General features: G+C 40.1%; 1 protein-coding gene across 2 annotated transcripts in view; it reads left to right on the forward strand.

Annotated features, from left to right (window-relative positions):
• Positions 1-23334, forward strand: part of COL6A6 (collagen type VI alpha 6 chain) — a 147091-nt gene that overhangs the window by 46546 nt on the left and 77211 nt on the right. For both annotated transcript variants that reach the window (XM_081301126.1, XM_081301125.1), the window contains exons 5-12: positions 791-1411; positions 2722-3282; positions 4004-4561; positions 7030-7605; positions 9398-9967; positions 17117-17460; positions 17547-17625; positions 21452-21606. In XM_081301126.1, coding sequence (XP_081157252.1) covers positions 791-1411; positions 2722-3282; positions 4004-4561; positions 7030-7605; positions 9398-9967; positions 17117-17460; positions 17547-17625; positions 21452-21606 — 3464 coding nt within the window. The remainder of the gene's footprint in view (positions 1-790; positions 1412-2721; positions 3283-4003; positions 4562-7029; positions 7606-9397; positions 9968-17116; positions 17461-17546; positions 17626-21451; positions 21607-23334) is intronic.

Consider the following 23334-nt stretch of genomic DNA (forward strand, 5'->3'; position numbering starts at 1 on the left):
CTGGCTGCAATTTGCAGTCAGAGCTAAGTCAGGTCTCCAGATTTCAAGCCAGGTAGTCAGCCCACAATGCCTCCCTCCCTGCTGCCCTGTTCTGAGTTAGTTTCTCCCCGATCTCCATAGCCAGCCTGCTGTCTGTTCTCTTGTCCTAGAAAGGCCAAGAGTTATAAACATCATGCAAACGAGGAACAGGAAGACCCAGAAGAAAACAACCTGCTCCAAATGTGCATGTCCAAATAAGTAGCATAGGAAACTCACATTATTCTCAGATAAATCAGTTGGAGATGACTTATTTAATGACCTATTAATAGTAGAGAATGTTTTTCTTGTGGTAAGCCTATGACAATATGAATCCTTATTAGCAACATCTTTCCCCAATAAAGCAATTGAATGTGCATGTGTATTCATTACCATTCTTAGTAATACTTGGTCTGTAACTGTTAATTATAATGGTAATGATGCTTCAATGATTTTAATATTTAACAGCTACTATTTGCTGAGTGACTCTTATGTATTAGTCCCATACTAAGTATATTATCTCATTTAATTCTCATAGTATCTCTATGAGATGAGAATTGTATCTCCATTTGACAGTTGAGGAAATTGAAACTGGGAGATTCAGCAGTTGAACCCAGGTCCTTTTGATCTCAGCTTCCTACTCATTTCACACACCTCCTTCTTTCTTTAAGCAGATAACCAAGATCTAGTGTATGTTCTCCATGTCTTCTGATGCTCAGCAGAAATGCCACATCTCCAGCTAATATTGTGCTTGTTCATTCCTTGCCCACCACAGTGTGCCAAGGCCCTTCTGTGGCTGACGTCGTGTTCCTGTTGGATGTGTCTATCAATGGCAGCCAGGAGAACTTCGACTACCTTAAAGCATTCCTGGAAGAAAGTGTCTCAGCCCTTGACATCAAGGAGAACTGCATGAGGGTTGGCCTTGTGGCCTACAGCAATGAGACCAAAGTGATCAGTTCACTGAGCAGAGGCGTCAATAAGTCAGAGGTTCTCCAGCGTATACAGAGCCTGTCTCCCCGGGCCGGGCAGGCCTACACAGGGGCTGCCATCAGGAAGATCAGAAAGGAAGTCTTCAGTGCACAGAAAGGCAGTCGGAAAAATCAGGGTGTGTCCCAGATCGCCGTGCTGGTGACCCACAGAGCTTCGGAAGATAACGTGACCAAGGCAGCAGTTAACCTCCGGCGCGAGGGTGTGACCATCTTCACCATGGGCATCGAAGGGGCCAGCAGAACCCAGCTGCAAAAGGTAGCATCTCACCCTGCGGAGCAGTATGTCTCCATGCTGAGCAACTTCCCTGATCTGGCTGCCCACAACCAGACATTCCTGAAGAAGCTGCGGAACCAGATAACACACACCGTCTCTGTCTTGTCAGAGCGCACGGAAACCCTCAAATTGGGTAAAGTCTTGCTGAGAGAAGGACTGTTCAGAACCTTTTGCTTTTTTCTTGTCTTTTGAATATTTATATATGCAAAAGGAATTGGTGGGAATATGATAATGATGTGGGTGGGCAGAATGAGTTCCTAATTTTTATTTTAACTTGATGATATGAAGTCCAGTTAGGACTTTTAAAATCTATTGCAGTACCAGCATAGCTAAAGAGGATTTCCCTTCTCATTTCCAATAGAGTGGCTCCAATTCCATCTGTCACTCTGGACCCCTGGAATACCATCATTTGCTATTTCTCTTCCTTTTCTATTTTTTCCCTGCTCCCTCACCCTCACCCTTTACTGGAAAATGAACCCAGGGGTACTCTACCACTGAGTTACATCCTCAGCCTTTTTTTTTTTTTTTTACTTTTTTTTACGTTGAGTCAGGGTCTTGCTAAGATGCCCAGGCTGACCTAGAACTTGCAATCCTCCTGCCTCAGAAACTTAGCAGCCTGAGTTTCCCCTGCTCTGTATTTCTTTCTTTTTCTTTTCTTTTTTTGTACTTTTCACTTTCCTTATCTTCTTCCCTCATACCCCAATTCCAATTTCCAGAATAAACAGGAAGTGTGATTTGGATAGAAAACAAAAGTAATTAATTTGTCATGAAGTACCACTCCAGTGTCTGCAAGTTTCAGAAGAGAGAGAAAGGGCAATGTTTTCTTATGGTTTGCTATCTACATGTAAACACAGTGATGCTGTGGAAAGATTTTCATGCATGTATATACACATCACATGTTTGTATATATTCTGTAATAAGTGTTTACATCTCACTTACTATAAAAATGTCATTATCTTTCACACATAAATTTGCTGACAATATCCATACTCTAGTTAATTGGTAGGATTGAATAAGGAGTACATAATTTGCTCTAAATTCCAAGAAAGGGAGCTCATATGTCTACAAGGACCTGTTAAACACCTTCTTCATGTCACATCATATCACTTGACTTTTGGCTAAGCAGTTATGTAACTCCAGGAAGAAGTGACTTGTAAAGATCAGCTATAAGTTTTCTAATACTTTACTACACCCACATTTATTTTGACGGGTGGCAGAGAATTTTTAGGGTAATCATCTCAAACTCTCAGAAACATTCATTTGGCCCAACTGATGCTAAGGTCCCTCCCCTTTCAATCTAGGAAAGCAAGCCTTTTAAACCCAAACACCATTTTCCATTTTTCCATCTGTGGTGGCTTATCCTTGTCCTTCTTCCCCTCTGTGCCCGTTTCTCTTCCTCATTTACTCCCTAATGTCATGTTCAATTTTTTGGTTCCATCGTAGCATGTGTGGACACAGAGGAAGCAGACATCTATCTGCTCGTGGACGGCTCCGGGAGCACACAGGCCACAGACTTTCAAGAGATGAAGACCTTCCTGTCGGAGGTGGTAGGGATGTTCAACATCGCCCCCCATAAGGTGCGCGTGGGGGCTGTTCAGTACGCCGACAGCTGGGACTTGGAATTTGAGATCAATAAGTACTCCAACAAGCACGATTTGGGAAAGGCCATCGAGAACATCAGGCAGATGGGTGGGAATACAAACACGGGCGCAGCCCTGAATTTCACATTGAAGTTGTTGCAAAAAGCAAAGAAGCAGCGGGGAAACAAAGTGCCTTGCCACCTCGTCATTTTGACGAATGGCATGTCCAAGGATAGCATCTTGGAGCCTGCCAACAGACTGAGAGAGGAGAACATTCGTGTCTATGCCATCGGGGTCAAGGAGGCCAACCAAACACAGCTGCGAGAAATCGCAGGAGAGGAGAAGAGGGTGTATTACGTGCACGACTTTGATGCGTTGAAAGACATAAGGAACCAAGTTGTCCAAGAAATCTGTGCTGAAGAAGGTGAGAGAAATGGTGGCCCTTGCCTTTTGACTTTAGCTCGCACATAGGCCTTCATGGTGATGTTTGACATTGCTGGTTAAGGGGAACGACGTACATTGCTAAGTTGAGACTTGTTGATCTGTGCAACTATAACCGTGTTTGTCCTCTAGAAAAAAAAAAAAAGCCACCAGCCCACTGTAGTGTTGTTCTAATTGATACCGTTCAATTACTGATATAATTGAAAAATAACAAAAATATTTGGAAAGATTCTCCCTAATAATAATTAATTAGCTTTCTCCAACAAATCCCTGCAGGCTAGATATGTGGTTAGATGTCACCTGTATCATATGATCGAGTGATTTCAGATTGCCAGGAGTACTTAGGGTTCACTTAAATTTCTGCTTTATAGCACTTTTATGAAATCTGTAAGTCGGTGGTTTTCAACCAGGTGTTATTCCCCTCTGGTTGAATGTGGTAACTTCTAGAGATATTTTGGTGTCATAATCATGAAACCCTGCTAGCATCCAATGAGAAGAGGTCAGGGACACTGCTAAACATCCCACTGTATCCTACAATGCAGACTGCTTTACTTACCTACTAATAATCCTTACCAAGCACGTGTTTAACTTCCACACTAGATCATTTGTGGTTTGGATTCTCCTGTTTACTCTTATTTATTTATTTTTCTTTTTTTTTTGGCATGGAGTTGACTTGAATAAACATGCTAATTTCTCTTATGCAGCCTGCAAGGACATGAAAGCTGACATCATGTTTTTGGTGGACAGCTCTGGCAGCATAGGACCTGAAAACTTCCAGAAAATGAAAATATTTATGAAAAACCTGGTGAGCAAATCTCAGATTGGGGCCGATCGGGTGCAAATCGGCGTGGTGCAGTTCAGCGACATCAATAAGGAGGAGTTTCAGCTCAACAGGTTCACTACCCAAAGTGACATTTCAAATGCAATAGACCAAATGGCTCACATTGGAGAAACTACCTTGACCGGTGGCGCCCTGGCCTTCGTGGCTCAGTACTTCAGCCCCGCCAAGGGGGCCCGGCCCAACGTCAGGAAGTTTCTCATCCTCATCACAGATGGTGAAGCTCAGGACATAGTGAAGGACCCAGCAGTCGCCCTCCGGCAAGAAGGCATCATTATCTACTCTGTGGGAGTATTTGGTTCCAATGTCACCCAGCTCGAGGAGATCAGTGGGAGGCCGGAGATGGTTTTTTATGTTGAGAATTTTGACATTCTTCAGCACATTGAGGATGATCTTGTTTTGGGAATATGCAGTCCCCGTGAAGGTAGGCATGCCTGTGTTCATGAGTGCGAATATCTGAGCACCAGATGTGGATATGAGTCATTTTCTTCTGGAATTAAGTAGAGCTCTATTTGGACCCTGTAATATTTTCATTGAATTGAAGTGTTTATGCTAGGATTTTTCACACACACACACACACACGTATATTTTTTGGGGGGTGCTAGGGATTGAATTCAGGGGCACTCGACCACTGAGCCACATCCCCAGCCCTATTTTGTATTTGATTTAGAGTCAGGGTCTCACTGAGTTCCTTAGTGCCTCATTTTTGCTGAGGCTGGCTTTGAACTCCTGATCCTCCTGCCTTGGCCTCCCAAGCCATTGGGATTGCAAGTGTGCACCACCACCCGTGGCACTGACCTGTTGAACTAAATAGACAGTCAAGAGCAATTTGGGTTTGCCTAGTCTCATTCCTGTTTTAGACAAATAGACCTGAGGTGATGAATCCTTTATTTAAGAAAAGTGGTACCATACTAAGTCTTAGCTCAGGTTCCCAGCTGATCAGAAGTTCTTGTGGAGGTGATTTATCGAGGAGGTATTTTCAAAAGAGGAGGAAGGAGAGGAGGGCAGGGCATAGGTAGGTGCTAAGCAAGGAGTTAGAGCAAGAACTGGCCCTCTCTTAAGCTGAGGGGTCCAGCCTGCATACACTGTGCCACTAGATTACATGTGGGTTTCTGAGGCAGTCAGAAGGGGCATAACTTCTATTTAGTCTTCAAGCCTGGTATCTAGTCTCTATGGGCTATTTTTCTTCTTTTTGTAATTACTAAAAATAATACTTAATCAAAGGAGATATTTGTGAAAACATTTTGATATTCATTAAATATTATAAAGAAGGACTGTGGTAAAGGGAAGTTGAACAATGAAAGTTTCAAAGGAAGTGAAGAGCAGTGTCCCCAATCTCTGCCTATGATGTTGCAGAGTAATGGAAGTCATCAAACAAATGCTCAGGGCTGGGGAGGTAGCTCAGCTGTAAAGCACTTGCCTGTGACATGGGTGAGGCTCTGAGTTCAATCCCCAGAATAAAAACAAAACAAAAACCAGATCAACAAATAGAAGGGGCTGATTTATCCTGTGACCCCTGGGGGCTTAACAGCAGGCGTATTGAAAAGTCTACGTGGGCGATGGATCTTAATGGGATTTTAGGGGAGGAGAGGGACCTTCAAGTAACGGTTCTGTTCAACTCCCACTACAAGGTTTGATGATCATGGCCTGTGTTTTGTAGAAAGGGGAGTACACCTTGTTTTTAATCCCTGGTAATTCCATCCAGAACAAATATGAACTCTGGAATTTGAAAGCTTCCAAAGCTGAGCAATCTACCCACCCACCTCCAGTCCCCTGAGTAATCCAAGCAAGATTTGCAGGCAGCCTACGACCAGAGGGACCTAGTTCCTTCTTTAGTGGAGTCAGACTTCCTTGGAATTTGGTTTATGGCTCTGTACACAAGGTCTCTAATTAGCAGTTAGGTCCATTGGCTCTGGGGTTTTCAACAGTCCTGCACATGGCCAATGACTGGGTCACAGAGGAGGAGATACAGACACCCTTGGAGGAGGAGGGGGAGGAGAGTGCTTCCTCCCAGTCCCATTTCTCAAGAAGGGATGAGTTAACACTTGGATCATACCTTTCTGAGGCCTGCAGAGACAATGCACTATATAAGGACACAAGGACTTGCCTTCTTATCAAGAAAACTTCTCCAGAATGGATGAGTTGGCGCTTCGAACTCAGAATAGATGAGCTCCTTTAGATGGAACATGCTTCTAGTGAATTACTAATTGGGGTCTTTCCTGCTCTACTTTTCCATGGCATTGACCTCAGGTTTAAGAAGTTCAGAGTGTCATACTAAGACAATTAAACTGGGCCAAGGGAGAAATGGGCTTTTTTTTTTTTTCATATGGCGGTCCAATATGAAAATAGATGTTTCAAGAAGGTCAAAGGGGGATAAAATGTAACCTTGAAAGTCAGCCATCATAACTATGAAAAAAAATACAGTGTTGCCAAATTAATTTTTATTCGGTTATTTCCTCAAAGTTTTATCTTAGGAATAAGATCTCAAGATCCCTACAGCCTTAAAGAAAAAAGACAAATTCGTTTAAATGAAAACACATGTTGAAGGAAACATTTATATGGGAAAATTTACATGAAACTTGGATTTGGGTTTTTTAGTCCAAAGGTTTTATTGAAAATTTATTCCCAATGATCTTGTGTTTGTCTTTCCACCCCTCCCAAACCTTTGGTAGGTTTCCCTTCATACCTGCCTAGTCTTGAAAACTTACCTGATCATCATTATGTATTGGTAGTGCAAAAGTGCATGTGTCTCTGTTATCCAGGGAATTGATATTTTAATGTTCAGCATGACCCCATGCAATGGAAACACCAGCAATTAAAAAAAAAAAACCAACAGTTTGGGGACTCTCCAAAGCTCATCCATATTGATTTTTCCTTCCCTTCCTCTTCTAGAGTGCAAGCGGATTGAAATTCTGGATGTTGTGTTTGTGATCGATAGCTCTGGCAGCATTGATTACGATGAATACAATATCATGAAGGACTTCATGATTGGCTTAGTGAAAAAAGCTGATGTTGGAAAGAACCAGGTCCGGTTTGGAGCCCTGAAGTACGCTGATGACCCAGAGGTACTCTTTTATCTGGGTGATCTTGGCACAAAATTGGAGGTGATTTCAGTGCTCCAGAATGACCAGCCCCTGGGGGGCAACACTTACACAGCGGAGGCACTAGCCTTCTCAGACCACATGTTCACTGAAGCCAGGGGCAGCCGCCTGCACAAGGGGGTCCCCCAAGTCCTCATCGTGATCACCGATGGGGAATCTCACGATGCTGATAAACTCAATGCCACTGCCAAGGCCTTGCGGGACAAAGGCATTCTCGTCCTGGCTGTGGGCATTGCTGGCGCCAATCCTGTGGAGCTGTTAGCGATGGCAGGATCAAGAGATAAGTACTACTTTGTGGAGACTTTTGGAGGCCTGAAGGGGATCTTTTCAGATGTCTCAGCCAGTGTCTGTAACTCTTCAAAAGTTGGTAAGCCTTGTCCATCAAGTTTTTCCTTATTATTAACATGGGGCCAATTGAGGGAGATGCCAAAGCGATAGTCCTTAAGGGAGAAGTTTTCCAGAGAAGAGAATGAGCCAAACTTGTTTCAGCAGACTCCCCTACTCTGAGATTCCGGAACGTGGGAAAACCTCAAGGTCACTGTGTTCAGCCTCCTCTCTCAAAAGAAGTACCTTCTCCAACTTCCTAATCGCTTTTCCTAAACTATTCTAATGATGGGGAATTCACCAGTTTGGAACAGGCTTTATTTATTAAATCACAGGTTATTCTACCCACTAATTTTTTCTCCCTGGTATACATAAGAAATAAAATTCTATGTCTAAGAATCAGCATGAAATCTTCTTGTCTCCATGGTTAAGAATCCCCTGTTTATTCACTTATTTCTAATACGGCACAAGTTCATCTAAAATGTCATCTTACACTTTGGGGTTACAGGGAGATTATGTGTTACTAAAATGTCTTAGTATTTTTTCCCAAGATATATTTTACTGAAAAAAAAACCCCACTATTTTTATTAGATGAATGGCTGTTAATGCACCGTTTCAACATCTTGGTGCCGTTCTTTTCTCAAAATCATTTTAGCTTTTTTGGTTTTCGTATGCCTTGCATCCATAGAACACAACTACCATCTTTTTCTTTGATGAAACTAACAGAATCTTTCTGGGTCTTCACTAAGACAAATCTCCATAGAAAACAAGGACAAATCTCCTTGTGGTTAATTCCTAAAATTTGATTTGTCCTTCTCGAGCCCCCTGTGAAAGATGGCACTGAATTTTTGTTTTGAAAAGTTCTTTGAGCAGAAAAACAGTACTTGCTTTCCTTTATTGGAATCTGAAATGAAGGAGCTTAATGAGCTGACCCATTCCTGACGGCTCTCCTGTATTTCTTTTGATGTCTTCCTTATCTGGAGGGCAGGAATCTCCGGTACCTTTAATCTTCTCTGAGGTGACAATGAGAAGTAATTAAGTTGGGTCAGTGGTGGGATCACTGGGGAATTCTGGGAAATGATAATGCTTTCCAGAAAGCCGAGGATCACACAGGACTGTGTGCCAAGTATAACTCACTCGTTGGCCTCTTATCCTTTTTGTTTTGTATTTGCTGTATTAATACCAGAGAAGTAGCTCTAACATACTAAATTTTTTACTCAAAAATATTTTTATTCTCAAGTAGGTATTTTTTGCCTACATATCAAAAAGAGGGCTTAAAGAAGAGGAAAATCAACTAGATATACACCAGAAGGCATGCTCTCAAGTCCTCCCATTGATTCGACCTAATAAACCAGAAAAACATTTATTGGCTCAACTGGCCAGAGAGGCCAAGTCAATAACGTGAACCATCTGTTTCTGTTTGAATTCCTCAATGGATATGTATTATTTTGTTTTTTTCCTTGCTGTGCTACTACTGTCCCTGGGCTTTCTGGAAGGGTTAAGACTAGATTGCAGATGAGAAAAAGGTTTTTTTCTAGCACCATTCCCAGCTCTCTGGCATGTCAGAGAAGAAAATGGCGTCAGACCAAATGGACAAGCCAAGAGAAATATCAAGAGTGTGTGAGTAGTTCATGCCTGTGTTGCTTTATGAACTGATCATTTGTTCTTACTTCCTTCTCCAATTAATGTGACCAGAAAGTAGCATTAAGATAAGAAACCACTTTCAGAAATATTGTCTCTATGTGGCTGTAAACATTTAATTTACTTTTGGTGGATGAAAGAAAAACGAAATCTCTGGTTTTTGTCATTATTGTTCCGTTTTCTCTCCTTTGTAGATTGTGAAATTGAAAAAGTAGATCTTGTTTTTCTCATGGATGGTTCAAATAGCATTCACCCAAGTGATTTCAAGAAGATGAAGGAATTTTTAGCATCTATTGTTCAAGACTTTGATGTCAGCCTCAACAGAGTGCGCATAGGAGCAGCCCAGTTTAGCCATACTTACCGGCCAGAGTTTCCACTGGGAACATTCACGGGTGAAAAGGAGATATCGTTTCAGATTGAAAACATCCAGCAGATCTTTGGATACACACACATTGGCGCTGCACTCCGGGAGGTGGGGCATTACTTTAGGCCAGACATGGGCAGTAGGATCAATGCAGGTACCCCGCAGGTGTTGCTGGTCCTCACAGATGGCCAGTCCCAAGACGAAGTGGCTCAGGCTGCTGAAGAGCTGAGACACAAAGGTGTTGACATCTATTCAGTGGGCATCGGAGATGTGGATGATCAGCAGCTTGTTCAGATTACTGGGACTGCACAAAAAAAGTTGACAGTTCATAACTTTGATGAACTGAGAAAAGTCAAAAAAAGGATTGTTCGCAACATCTGCACCTCGGGGGGTGAGAGCAGTAAGTATTTAATAAGTTCTTCATTTTTCATCTCCTCCACTGTCTTCAGTCACATTTTCCTCAAGCTCTATGTGCATCCCCTGGGGTTGCTGGGAGAACTTAGATTTGTGCCTCTGGTTTTCACATTTATTATTTTTTTCACAGTTATCAAGTATTTTTGTGACTTGTGGATTGAGAAACAGCATGCTTGGGATTCTATATCTTTTTTTCGCCCTCCATCCTGGGTGAGCATTCTCAGAGCCCCCTCTGAGAATGGAGAGCCTCAGTTTCAGAGGGTGTGAGGACAGGGCTATTGTTCACAATCTGGCTGGTTTCAGAGGTTGAAGGACATTTTCAAATGAGTAGAGACTTATGATGTTGGTTATCTGGCAGTTGAGCCTACAGGGCCTCCAAGTGCCATGGGTACAGATATGGGAATTCATATCTTTGTTATGAAATTATACCACAGAAACTAATAAATATCTTATCACATTAGCATATTTTGACATTGTCCCAATAGGTGGAAGTAAAGTGTCTTGAAGGAGAGTAATTTTTTTTTTAACTTATCATAAAGGCTCTCTCCAGGTTAGCTGTGATTCTAAGTATGCCTGGTAAACATTAATTCCAGATTTCCACCAAGGAAAATAAAGCCACAGGACATCAAGAGGCCTCTGCAGACTGATAGCCAACTACAAAGTCCCTGCTCCAGCCAATTTTTCTTGGTCAGGTTGCTTAACTTCTCTAACTTTAATTGTCTCACCCATGGAATGTGAATAATAGCATCACCTGGTTTAAAAAAGATCACTGTGAGGATTAAATGAGAAATCACATATTTAAACTTTACTTTGGGTAAGCATGACACCTTGGGATGTAATTATAAAGTCACTTCATTTTTGTCCACCACTGACCCATTAAATTTATTCATGGGGGCTTGCTCTTCCCTTGCCCCTAATCATTTCTAAGAAATAAATGAACCTCCTCTTGGTGATTAATATGTCTATCTCAATGCAGCTATTAAAACTTTAAACTTCATCCAAGGTTATTCCACTTTCCAGCTGGCCACAGACTGCTCACCTGCCATCAGAGAAGAGGCCATACATGGTTGACATTTTGCTCATGGTTCCCATCTTTTTCTGCTATCCTTTCTCCTAGACCCTGTCCCATCTTGCTAAAACTGGTTTCTAGCCATTCCAGAATGGGGTGGGGAAGGGAGAGGAGGTCCATAGAAGTTTTTACTTGATAATACTTGTCAGGAATTGGTTTTCTTTGATGATAGCCAATGTCCAAAGCTGGGTCCATTTATGAGTCCTTCAAAGATCTTCTGTCCTATCCCCCATCGTCCTTCCTCCCCACCAAAATCCATTTTGGGGGGCATCTCTCAACTATAGCTCCTTTGAGGAAGTCAAATATGTCTGAGTTCTAGATGGTCCCTGATCCCCTCCTCAGCCTCTGAGCCTCTGGTGATGATTCTGGCTTTATTCTACCGAGGTCTGTCTGCACTCCCCCCACTCACGGGCCCCTAGATAGGCTTCTTGGATGGGAGATGAGAGGAGCCCCAATACCTCTTTCTTATACTCAGCCATATCAGTTCCACCAGGACAGGAGCATGTCACTTGCCCTAGTAAACACTGGAAATTGCAGCCCTGTGTCTTACTCCTTAGAGTTTTCCAGGCTTAAGTTATCTCTGAAAAATCCTCTCTCTTGACTTAGAGGAAATTCTCTCCTGTGTGTGTGTGTGTGTGTGTGTGTGTGTGTGTGTGTGTGTGTAAGAGCTCCCAATGTGTCAACAGTGCCCTCCATAAATGTTCTTCTTAGCTCCAATCTCATCTTTTATAAGACCCAGTGTGGAAGTTTACAGTTAAGAGCCCCACCATTGACTAAAAACTGTCTTTGTACTTCCGGCTTTATGATCTACTCATACTTTGGAGTGTATCTGATTCCCTTGGCCAAACCTTCTGCATCAATTTCCTGTTTTCACATGAAATATCCATTTCTAGTTATTAGGCAGAAAATTATCTTAAAACAATTTAGTTTCTACTTGAGTGCATAACAAATAATCATGCGGAACGTAAAATACAAAAATATAAACTGCAAGTAGTGATTGAGTTATCTTTAAAGGAAATAGCTGTGGATGCAAAAAAAAAATTAAATAAGGAAAGTACTCTGTATTAAGATAAACTTGAAGTCATTACTGCAGCAAGCAGGAATGTGAGAGCTTTGGACCCAAGCTATGAGCTGAGGACTGATGAGTCTGGAATGAGCACTGATAAACCTTCAAAGGCCTATGAGAACATATTAAGGGATGCCAGTTCTTTAGTGCAATATAATAGATCCTCAAATCAGACAGTAGCTTGGTGTGACTCAAACAAACAAAGCTTAGAGCCTGGACATTCTGCTTCTCATTTTACTTATTCTTTTGGTGATGGAAATGGAACCCAGGGCTTCACACATGCTAGGCAAATACTCCACCACTGAGCTACACTCCCATCTGCTCTGCTATTTAACAAAAAAAAATGCCTAACTTTGAAGGAGTCACTAGCTTTTCTGAGTCTTTGTTTTCTCATTTGTAAAGCTAACTCATCTCTAAGAGTTTCTCCGATTGTAGACTGTGATGCAGAATGCAAAAGTAAAATCAACTGCATGGAAACATTAAGGATCTGACTGAGAATCAACATCCTTTTCAGCATCTCTGAAGGGTCAAGCCTAGAGCTCTAAGAACTTCAACTGTATTATCTCATTGACTCTCCTAACACCCTATATGATGTGGAAACAAGGATTGGAGATGTAACTCAATGGTAGAGCACTTGCCTAGTATGCCTGACGCCCCAGGTTCAATTCCCAGCACCACCAAAATAAATAAATAAATAAAAACTATGGAAATTGAAACTCAAAGGAATATTGGTAGTCTGGTCCAGATCATACAAGAATAATAGATAAAGCACATTTTGAAACCTAAGTCTGTCTGATCCCAACCTCTTCCACCCTAGTCTTTTATTAAGTTAACCTGTTTTCTTGATGGAGTTGTTGTGCAGATTATCTGGGGCTGACAGTATAAAGAACGAGTGTCAAAGTGTTGTGCTTCACCAATTAATAGCTCGGGTTGATGAGGACGTCAGGGATTAATATCCTTGAAATTGTTTCCACGAGCTGCTGCTTCCGAAGGAAACCACCTGCTGCTAAGTTGTCACTTCCAACAGCACAGCACAGTCTAGCAGCAGGACTAGTAACCCGCATGACCTGTCATCATCGGCCACCCAGGAAGTGATAAAATAGGGTGGCTCAACATATGGACTCCCGACAAGCCTGGATCTGAATCCCAAGCTTGAGATCCAGTCATAACTGTGAGACCTTGGGCAAACTTCTCTAGGTCACAGCTTCTTCCTCTACAAAATGAACATTATAAAGGATTCTGCACGTTTCCTGTTATATAAGGACAAGTGAGACCATGAGGGGGAAGTGCTTGGTAAATGCTCAATAAGTGTAATAAGTGTAACTTATAATAACAACTTGTTACACTTATTCAGCATTATTGTTAGTCTCTGCTATAAAAACTGGAGTAACGGGGTTAGTTTGTAGGAGAACAATTTAATAAGGGTTCTTTGGCTTAGGAACTTTATTGTATTTTCTTAAGACCCTCAGTTCAGACACTGTGAAGATGATTTTTATTTTTCTATTATTTTATTTATTATAATTTTTCTTTTGCCTTATTGGGGATCAAACCTAGAACCTTGCACCTGCTAGGCAAGTGCCCTACCACTGAGCTATATGCACCAACCCCAAAATTTCAATATTTTAACATTTCAGAATGATATTCAAATTTAATATGCCAAATTATCCTACATTACTAAACTCCAAAGTCTGATTTATAACCTTCACCCAAGCTTACTCTACTGATTTTTCTCTTGAGGGTGGTTACTCTGTCTACCTAGAGGAAACTTGGGACAGTTTTCAGGATGGGAATGTCCAATCTTTTTGGCATGGAGCCCTGAGTAGGTAGCAAAAGAGTCAGGAGTAGTTCTCATCTTTTGCACCTGTAATCATGGACAGATGGATCACAAGGCCTATTTGAATAGAATGAGGTCAGAGGAAACTTAAGGATTTATTTGATTCAAGGAATGTGAGAAATACAAGGGGAAAATAGAAAATAGTTTCCAACTTTTCTTGACAAGGAGCTCTTTATGTTCCTGCTTTTGCGGGATGCTCTAGAAACAGAACTCAGAGCAAAACTTATGTGTTAATACTTTATTGGAAGTGCAATAAAGTAAAGCAAGACTGAGTTGCAGAGATGTAGGAAAGAAGGGAAAATAAATACAAGGTGGTACGTTGCCAAGCTACCCAGGGCTTCTTAAGAAAGCACAACTGGCACATTGGCCATGCAGAACATTACCAGAGACCCTGCAGAACCACTGCCCAGACCAGGCCAGCATGGGGAGTAAAGGAGAGGATGCATCTTTCTATCTACTCCTCTTGATTAGCATTTACCCCACGGAGAGTTTGCCCTCCCACCCTACTGGGTGGTGTTATTCAGCTTCCTTGGAAAACTGCTGAGGAAACCAGCAACAGGATGCACCATGCAACACATGTGGGATTGGAAGTGGGAAAGGATCCAGAGCCTTCTTGACTTCACCTGGGTTACATGCATGTGGGGAGCACTGCAGCCCTCTTGCAATGAACACAGTGGAGACCCTGTCAAACCTGACCCTCACCCCCCCATGTTTTAGGGGACCAAATGGTGGAAGTTGTGGTTCTTCAGTGGACAAAGTCATAATTCTGTGCAGAGGGAGAAAACAGATATAGGAGTTATAGAAACTGGGACTGTTATAGTACCTAACTATATTTCCTTGATCATTCTTTCTTATTTTTCTTCAACGATACACCTTATTTCAAAGACCCCGTACAAATCTGTCTCCTCCCCAGCTGATAACTACCAACAGGCCCACTTTCCCCACTAGAATCTGTCTTCAGATCTTCTGAAGACACCCTAGCCTCTGAGCAGTGTTTCTTAAGACTAAGAATCTGCCATCACCAACTCTAACTTATAAGGACTCTTTTTAAAGACTCAGATAATTAGAATCAGCTTCGGGATCTGGCTGGAAAACCACAAGACTGTCCAGTCCAATCTACTCTTTTTTGTTCTTTTGTGAATTTATTTTGAGATACATAATCCCTTTATCTTTATGTCAAGAAAAGTAATTCCTAGAGAGGGAAAGAGATCTGCCCAAATTCGTTTAGCAGTAACAGAGTCATGGCCAGCCCATGCCTGAAATGAAGGCTCCTGTCTTCCCAAAGACCTGCCCCCTGGGCACCCACACGGGGGGACTAGTTAAAGACTCAGAATGCCACTTTTACTTCTCTCTCTCTCTTTTTAAAATTTTTCCTCTGTAGCCTGTGGGTTACCTTCTTAATTTTCTTTTATTGCTCTTCTCTATTCCCATTTCTGTTATCCTAGTTTAATTCCTCATTATAGCTCATCAATCAATTTTAGCCTTCTCCCTAGCTCACATCCCAAACTACCCCTGCCTCCAGTTCATTTGAATCACCTTTGCTGGATTTATTCCAAAGTACAACTCTGTTGTGGAAGACTCTAGGCCTCAAGACTTCCAAGGGCTCCTGATTTAGGGCAGTTACCTCTGTAGCACTTTCAGGGCCCACTGGCCTGGGAACCCACACGATCAGCAGGGCCTCTTCTCTATTGTACTTAGACACCCGGCTGCTCACACAATTTGTTGGCTAAATTCTATTCCTTTGCTCACATTATTATGAGGTCATTTATCTTAGTTACTGACTGGTTTTCTTTCCAGAGGTTAAAACAATTCCACAATAAAAATTTCAATCTCAAATCAAGAGAAGATATAAATTTAAGAGGTTTTTGGAAAGGACATACCCTGATGTTTCCAACTGCTTTCTTTTTCTTTTATCCTGCTTTTCTAGTATCCAAGAAGAGAATTTCTAATAAAGTAAAAGATAGCAAACTAAGAAGGCCACTCTTCTAGATGTTTTGATAACATATTGACTTACCTTAAATCTCATGGTGAAAATTGATAATCTAATAAAGCTTTTATTTTCCTTCACTTACCTCCTTTCTCATTGAAAAAAAAAATCAAGTTATGGTCCTTGTTTTAAGAACTGAAGTTGACATTTTGGTTTCAAAGATTTGCAAATGTCCAACTAGCCAGGGTATCTGGGAAGAAATGTAGGCAGGCCTTGTCTGTACAAAACACATCTGAAAAACTGCTGATCTAAGCAAAGCAAAGCAAAAGCACTCACTGCTGCTTATTGTATCAAGCAAACTGTACATGTTGTTTGCTGGAAAAGGTTGGAATGTTTCACCAACTTAAAAAATCTTGAAGAAAAAGAGTGTGTTGTATGATTTTTATCCTTTAATTACCTACCTTTAGGAAGCTCAGCTTAAAACATAACATCCATTCTGATTTTTCCAATGCTTAATTTGTCCTGATGTTAAGGATAAAGGCAAAGTTCTTTAAATGAAACACTTCTCCAAGTTCCTCTAGATTCAAAAATAGAAGTACCCTTAACTTTCTGAAGGGCTGAGGGCTTGCAGGGCCACCTTTGACATGATCAAATATGGAGGATTGGATTGCAACTTTCTTTACCTGTAGAACTGAAACGAAGCAAAATCTCAGGAATTTTTTGTTTTGTTTTTATTTGTTCCAAAGGAGGAATCAGAGACCCTTTTTGGAAAAATAAATCATCAAAACAAGTCCTCTGAGATTTCTTTTATTCTGAATTATTTTCTGTATTCAAAATGTTTTTACATTTCCCTTATATTTATTCAAATTTAATATCTACTCAAAGACCTCAGTTGATAAATAGCATGATATGAGTTTCTTGCTTTGTTAACACTTCCACAACATACTTTAGAGATATTTAAATGACTTTGCCTATTTAAAGGGGATTATTTCAATGGCTACACTAAAATCTTTTCAGAAATGTGGTTGCTATAGAACCATCCAGATCATACATCAGATAAAAATAATAATACATTTATACTATTACAGATTATAAAGCAATGGTTCTGAGTTTCCTCCATTCCCCTTTCTTGTTTTCCAACTTCATACCTGGAATCGAAATAAAAAATTCCAAGAGCCTAGAATCAGTCAAGTAAAAGTTTGCTGATTTGGTAAGACATGCTTTTCCCTTGAATCCTAGATTGTTTTGTGGATATTGTGGTTGGATTTGACATCTCAACTCAGCTGAAAGGGCAGACTTTTCTGGAAGGCCAGCCTTGGATGGAAACCTATCTTCAAGACCTCTTACGGGCCATCAGCTCCCTCAACGGGGTAAGCTGTGAGGTGGGCACAGAGACTCAGGTCAGTGTGGCTTTCCAAGTGACAAATGCCATGGAAAAACATTTCCCCAAGTTTGAGATCTACAGTGAAAACATCCTGAACAGCTTGAAGGGGGTGACAGTTAAAGGCCCGTCTCTTCTCAACGCAAACCTCTTGAGTTCCCTGTGGGACGCGTTCCAGAATAAGTCAGCGACTCGGGGAAAGGTAACCTGGCTTGATTTTATTTGTTGCTGTGTGATTGCAATGAACTTCTTTGACTCGTCTTTCTTTTCTTTTTGAACACATTCCAGGTGGCCCTTTTATTTTCAGATGGATTGGACGACGATGTTGAAAAACTTGAACAAAAATCAGATGAACTTAGAAAAGAAGGTACTGGACAGGTGTGGGGGGAAGTGGCACTTATTAACTTTACAATCTCAGAGCCCACCTCTTGCTCTTAAGTTTCCAGGCACTCAAATAACCCTGAACTTGGCAGTCTTTCTACTTTGTATGCACCCAACAGAACATATGGACCCTGAGGATCTTTTGACATCTGCTTTCTTCCTCCTCTGTGTGTTGGAAACAGCTCTGAATACCACATCCAGTCCCTTGTCTTGTATCACTGAGTTTCTTCTTTCCAACCTTTCCTGGAGAAGGTTTCTTTTCCCCTTATCCTGCATTATCTAATATTTCTATATCTTTAGAGTCAACGAAAGCACATGGGATATTTCTCCTTGACCAAGGAATATGAGAGTTGGGTTATTTTCTTCTAGATGTTGCAAGCATTGCTGGACATGTTTATTCATGTTTTGGGACTTTATAATCAGTTCCTTCCTTCAGACCACAGATGGACCAACCATGGTCTTGGTGAGGTAATAAAGCTCTGGCACCAGGTTTTTAGCTTTAAGAACCAATGGCCAGTCTTATTGTCAGTTCTTATTACAATATGGATCAGTGGAGGCAAAAGGATCCAAGTGTTCTTTCTGGTTTGACTAAGAATGGAAACACTCTCCTGTAAGTGGGTGTTATTGTTGGTCCACCCTGGTCCCCTTTAATGGCAGGACCACCCATCTGCCAACTGCGGTTGAGTATTGGCTACTAAAAAGTCACAGCTTACTCAGTCTCTGAAGAATTAGACATGGCCAGAGGGAGCCTCCTCACCTAGGAGGTTGCTCCCCACCCCATCCCTGGGCAGCAGATATAGTAGGAAGAGTTGAACCTTTGCATCAAAGTGTGCAATTTGTGCTCCAGAGCTCCCTCAGATCAGGCTAATCTTAGACTCGAGCTGAAATACTATCTTGCTCACCTTCTTTTCCTGCCCTACCCTTATTCCCTCTACCTTTTTCTTAGAGTTCTTCCTCAAAAAAATTGTATGCATTGAGTTCTCATCTCAGGCTCTGCCTCCAGGGAAACTGACCCAAGATACCTGCCCCATAGGTTTACTAGTAGAGGCTGACTGGACTTCATCTTTTCTGTTTGGTTCTCTCCCCTCAATCTTCAATAAATTGCAAAGTTCTCTGAACTTACAGCTTTTATTTCCCCCTTGTAGAACACTCTTTATCAAGCCTTTGATCATGAACTTGGTAATGGATATTTTAATTAAGATTGAGAACAAGAGCACTTAGTTTGGGTGGGCACTTTTGTAGAAGCCATTGTTCTTTTTAATCATCTCAGCTTTCCTTCTGTGGGGGAAAGATCTCTTTCAGACAGCATTGAAGTTTCTTCCAGGAGATGCCTTGGAAAATTCAGAATGCTAAGACCAATCCTTTCTTCCAACTCCCACTAGAAAAGTTGTAAATCAGTGTTAACTTTAGAAGTTAGATTTTTTAAAATAATATTCTCAGAAATTTAGAACCTTTGAAAAATAGCTCAAGGAATGAAGTTTCTAATGTTCTCTAAAAGGCATCAAATGGCTCTCAATATGGAAAAGAAGTACCCCATCAACTAATATATGACATTAGTTGATGGATCCTATGCTCTGTAGACCTAGAAGAGCCACCTTAATTTGAGGTCACATATATACACATGTAAACTACACAATCATCATGTAACAAAAGGAGACAAGAGAAAAAGATCCTCGATGGCAGATAGTTTCAAAACTTATCTTTGTGGGCTGAAGTTGGAATCAGTTTTTAATTTTTTTAAATTGGATACCCTAGAATCTACTCAGTGATTCTTTATTCTCCCCAGTTTTGAAATCTCTTCTTTCTTAATTCCTTCTTAGGAATTGAAGACAACGTACTTAAGATACTATGACTCGCTTACTGGATGAGTCTAAAGGGAGCATGGCTGGAGTCTCCTATTCTGAGAAAAGCAGTTATAAATAATAATTATATGCATATTTCCTGAAAGTTAACAATTCCATGCTTCTTGTAACTCTTAAATTTTTACCTTTCCTGGAACTTAATAAGAAAAATATGAGATCTGAGAAGACTTCCCCCCATTATAAGTAGACCTAGAAGCATGCCTTCTCACTATGGCTAATCTCCAATCGGTGTGTACAGCTCTCCCTACCCCAGCCCACCTAACAACCTCTTTTCTTCTTCTCCCATTTTATTCCCATTCTAGAAGGGTGACTAACTGTTCTGGTTTGCTTGGGACAAGCCAGAAACTTTGAGCTCTACAGCTAGGCAAGTCCCAGGTACCTTGGGACGAGTTGGTCACCCTATTCCTTGGCAATCTTTCTTTTATGCCATTTACACCAGCCATTCCATTTCTCTCTTCTGGAACTCAAGACACTCCAATATGCCCCGGAAACTTAATTCTTTTCATTGTCCTCTTTGTCTTTGCCTCACTTTATTCAAAATTATATCATATAAATGTACATTAGAAGTCATCTTGACTCTCAACCAAGTCCTTAAACAATCTACTCTTGTGTGTTGGACCCAAATCCTATCCAAATAATTTCTTACCCACCTGTACTAAAATGAGACCACTATGCCAATAGAATTGGGTTTTCATCAAACTAAACTTACTCAGTTTTAGGAATTGTCCTTTATTTCATAATCATATCCTTAGTGCATTTTTGTTAAAATGTGCTTTTGAGGGCAAGGCTTCACAATTAGGCCAAGTGAAAACCTAAAAATACCCATGTAACCAATCATTTTGTTTATTTATAAAATAGGGTTATAATCATATCCAAGAACCCAGAGGATTCTCATGTAAATCAACTTCCAGGCATGTTGTGACTATTGACAAATGGTAGCATTATAGTGATTGTCAAGTCTATGTAATCTTCCTGTTTACAAAATAAGTCATTGACAAACCTATGTTAATGCTAAAAGTTTTCTTTAAAATATTCTTATTCATAAAATTCCAATCATAAACCACAGTTCCCAATGATTATATGCCATCCATTTATAGCTAGATGATACGTTCACTACTATGAGGTCATCTAAAGATTTAACCTGAATATAAATGACTTGGGAATTTTGTTAAAATACAAATGCTGACTCAGTAAATAGGGGATGCGGACTGAGAGTCTACATTTTTTAAAGGATCAGTTTCTCACTCAGTTTTGTACTTGATTGAAAGATATTAGTCAGAGTGAGTACATAGCTCAAGAAATTCTGTATTTCTGAAAGCTCCTTGGTGATTTAAATGTTACAGTTTCAAGAATCCTCCATTTAGTGGCAAAAATGTACAACTTTCACTTTCTTGAATTTCTCTGTACTTTAGCATGCTCTTTTGTCTTTTTAAAAATTTTGTTCTAATTAATTATACAGTAGAATGGTTTTTGACACGTTGTACACAAATGGAGCACAACTTCTCATTCCTCTGGCTGTACATGGTACAGAGTCACACCAGTAATGTAATCATACTTACATATGGGATAATAATATCCCTCTCATTCCACTGTCCTTCCCACTCCCATAGCCCCTCCCTTCCCCTCATTCCCCTCTGCCCAATCCATAGTCCCTTCATTCTTCCCTACCCACACCCCTCATTATGGATTAGTATGCTCTTTTTTTTTAACTCACTGTCCCACTTCAAATTATAAGGGTATTGAAGTTTCTATTATTGTTTCCATTTTCTCCAATTTAATAAGTTTATTGCAGTTGTGTTAGATCTTAGCTTTATATCATGTGGTTAGGCTACATAGACAATAAACATGAGTGGGGTTTTTTTGCAACTGTTTATTGAGAATAGCAATTTAAAAATACAAAAAGGTTAATCAATCTACCTCACATGGGCAATTGTAAACTGTGTTAAATAGGCCTGAATGCACTCATAACCGTGGCTCTGGATGGAGCTGCCTATTCAAGTGACCTGGCTGATCTCCTCTACATTGAATTTGGGAAAGGATTTGAGTACAGGACACAGTTCACTATTGGCATGAGGGATCTTGGGAGTCGACTGTCAAAGCAGCTGGTAAGTCATTCAGAAAAGACTGGACACTTTTAAATTTCAGTTATCTTGTATATACGTTTAATATTTATGTGTATACATTTGAACTGATTCTGATCATTTTGGGAGTGCAGAGAGGCTTTTCAGTATCAGTGATCAGCCTAAAAGTAAGGGGTGTTTGAAAAAAATATAATTTAGTAGAGATAGGTCAAAACATGCTTAAATGATAAGTTTGGCAAAAAAAAAAAAAGGAAAAAAGAGAGGGAGGGGGAGGGAGAGAGAGAGAGGGAGAGAGAAAAGAAAAAAAGAAGAAGAAAACCAATATTTAAATAGCACTGGCAATCCTGCCCAAATTACAGTCTATGAGCATGAGTGCCAAAGAGAATTTGAGATACAAACATGATTCTGCTGTTCCCTCTCTTCCCTCCACCAGTCAATTTCACATTCCTTGCAGATCTAAACATCCAGCTCACCTTGCTGTGTATGATTCTAATGTTGAAGATATGTTTTTCTCAGCAACGTGGCTTGTAAGTGAGAGCAAATTCCATATAGAGCTCAACCCGAGCAAGCAATCTGCTCTAATGCAGGAGAAACAATGTCAATGAACACCATATGATCTATTTTATGAGCAAGTGAAAGATTTTCACAGTTTGTCTTCAGCTTTGAGATTCTCTCTGTATGTTCTATTTTTTAGACTCTGATGCCTATAAATGATGCATTTTAATGCCATTTCTTTCAGAAACAAAGTTTTGTACCTGAGTGGTGAAACATTACCAAGTTTTGTGACACTATGTTTTCTTTGATGTATGGCTAATAATTTGTAATTTGTTTATATTTTGTAAGAAATATATTTGTTTATATTTTTCAGAAATGCTAGTTCCTGATTTTTACACCATAGAATTTGTATACAAATAGATGTTTAAACACAGTTTTTTTTCAGTGTAGTAATTACATAAAAATTATTACAAAAACTATTATGGAAGTTTTGTTGTAATTCCTATCCTATATGTATTTTTTTGTGTGTCTTGTACTCTTTGAGATCTGTATTGCTAATTCATAGAGGAAGTTATTCTTCAAAACAAGCCTAAAAGTTTTTAGATATCACATAAATGAAACAATGTATAAGAAAAACTTAATTTTAGAAATAGATCAGTTTTAATCCTCTTAATGCTAGGTTCAATGCTGGATGTGACTGACCCAAAGAAAGTTAGAATATCTAATATGAAACCATAGAATTCATTTTGTTGTCATTGTTTGGTTTTACATATTTCAATTTCAAGTTTTATTGCTTTTTCTGAAATTTTCAAGGAAAGTTTTATAATGTCATAAAAGGAATATTATATAATAGAAAGCATTCAAAGGGGAAAAATCCTAAATGGTTATAACAAAAGTTGTATGTTTTTTATTGGCACTAGAAATTTAATGAGAAACTTTGCAATTCAAAGATTAATTTTACACCTCTAAAGGGAAGCATAGCATTTGTTACCAACAGAATTTTCCTAAAAATAAATCTGGTGGGTTAATTTTTAAAATGAAGAACAGTATGTCAGTTATTCAGGAAACAACTAAGTCCAGGATGAAATTCGTTCACATTTTTAAATACATAATACGATTTTTTTTACCACTATGTCAAGAGGATTATTCTCCTCATGCCCACACCCTCTATATAGCAAGTGCTTCCAAAATTTTGGCATGTGTTTTTGAAATGCTCTCAAAAGTGTTTTGGAAACGTTTACCACTGGACACCGTTCC

Source organism: Spermophilus citellus (assembly GCF_964194105.1).
Source record: "Spermophilus citellus genome assembly, chromosome: 7".
Lineage (NCBI taxonomy): Eukaryota > Metazoa > Chordata > Mammalia > Rodentia > Sciuridae > Spermophilus > Spermophilus citellus.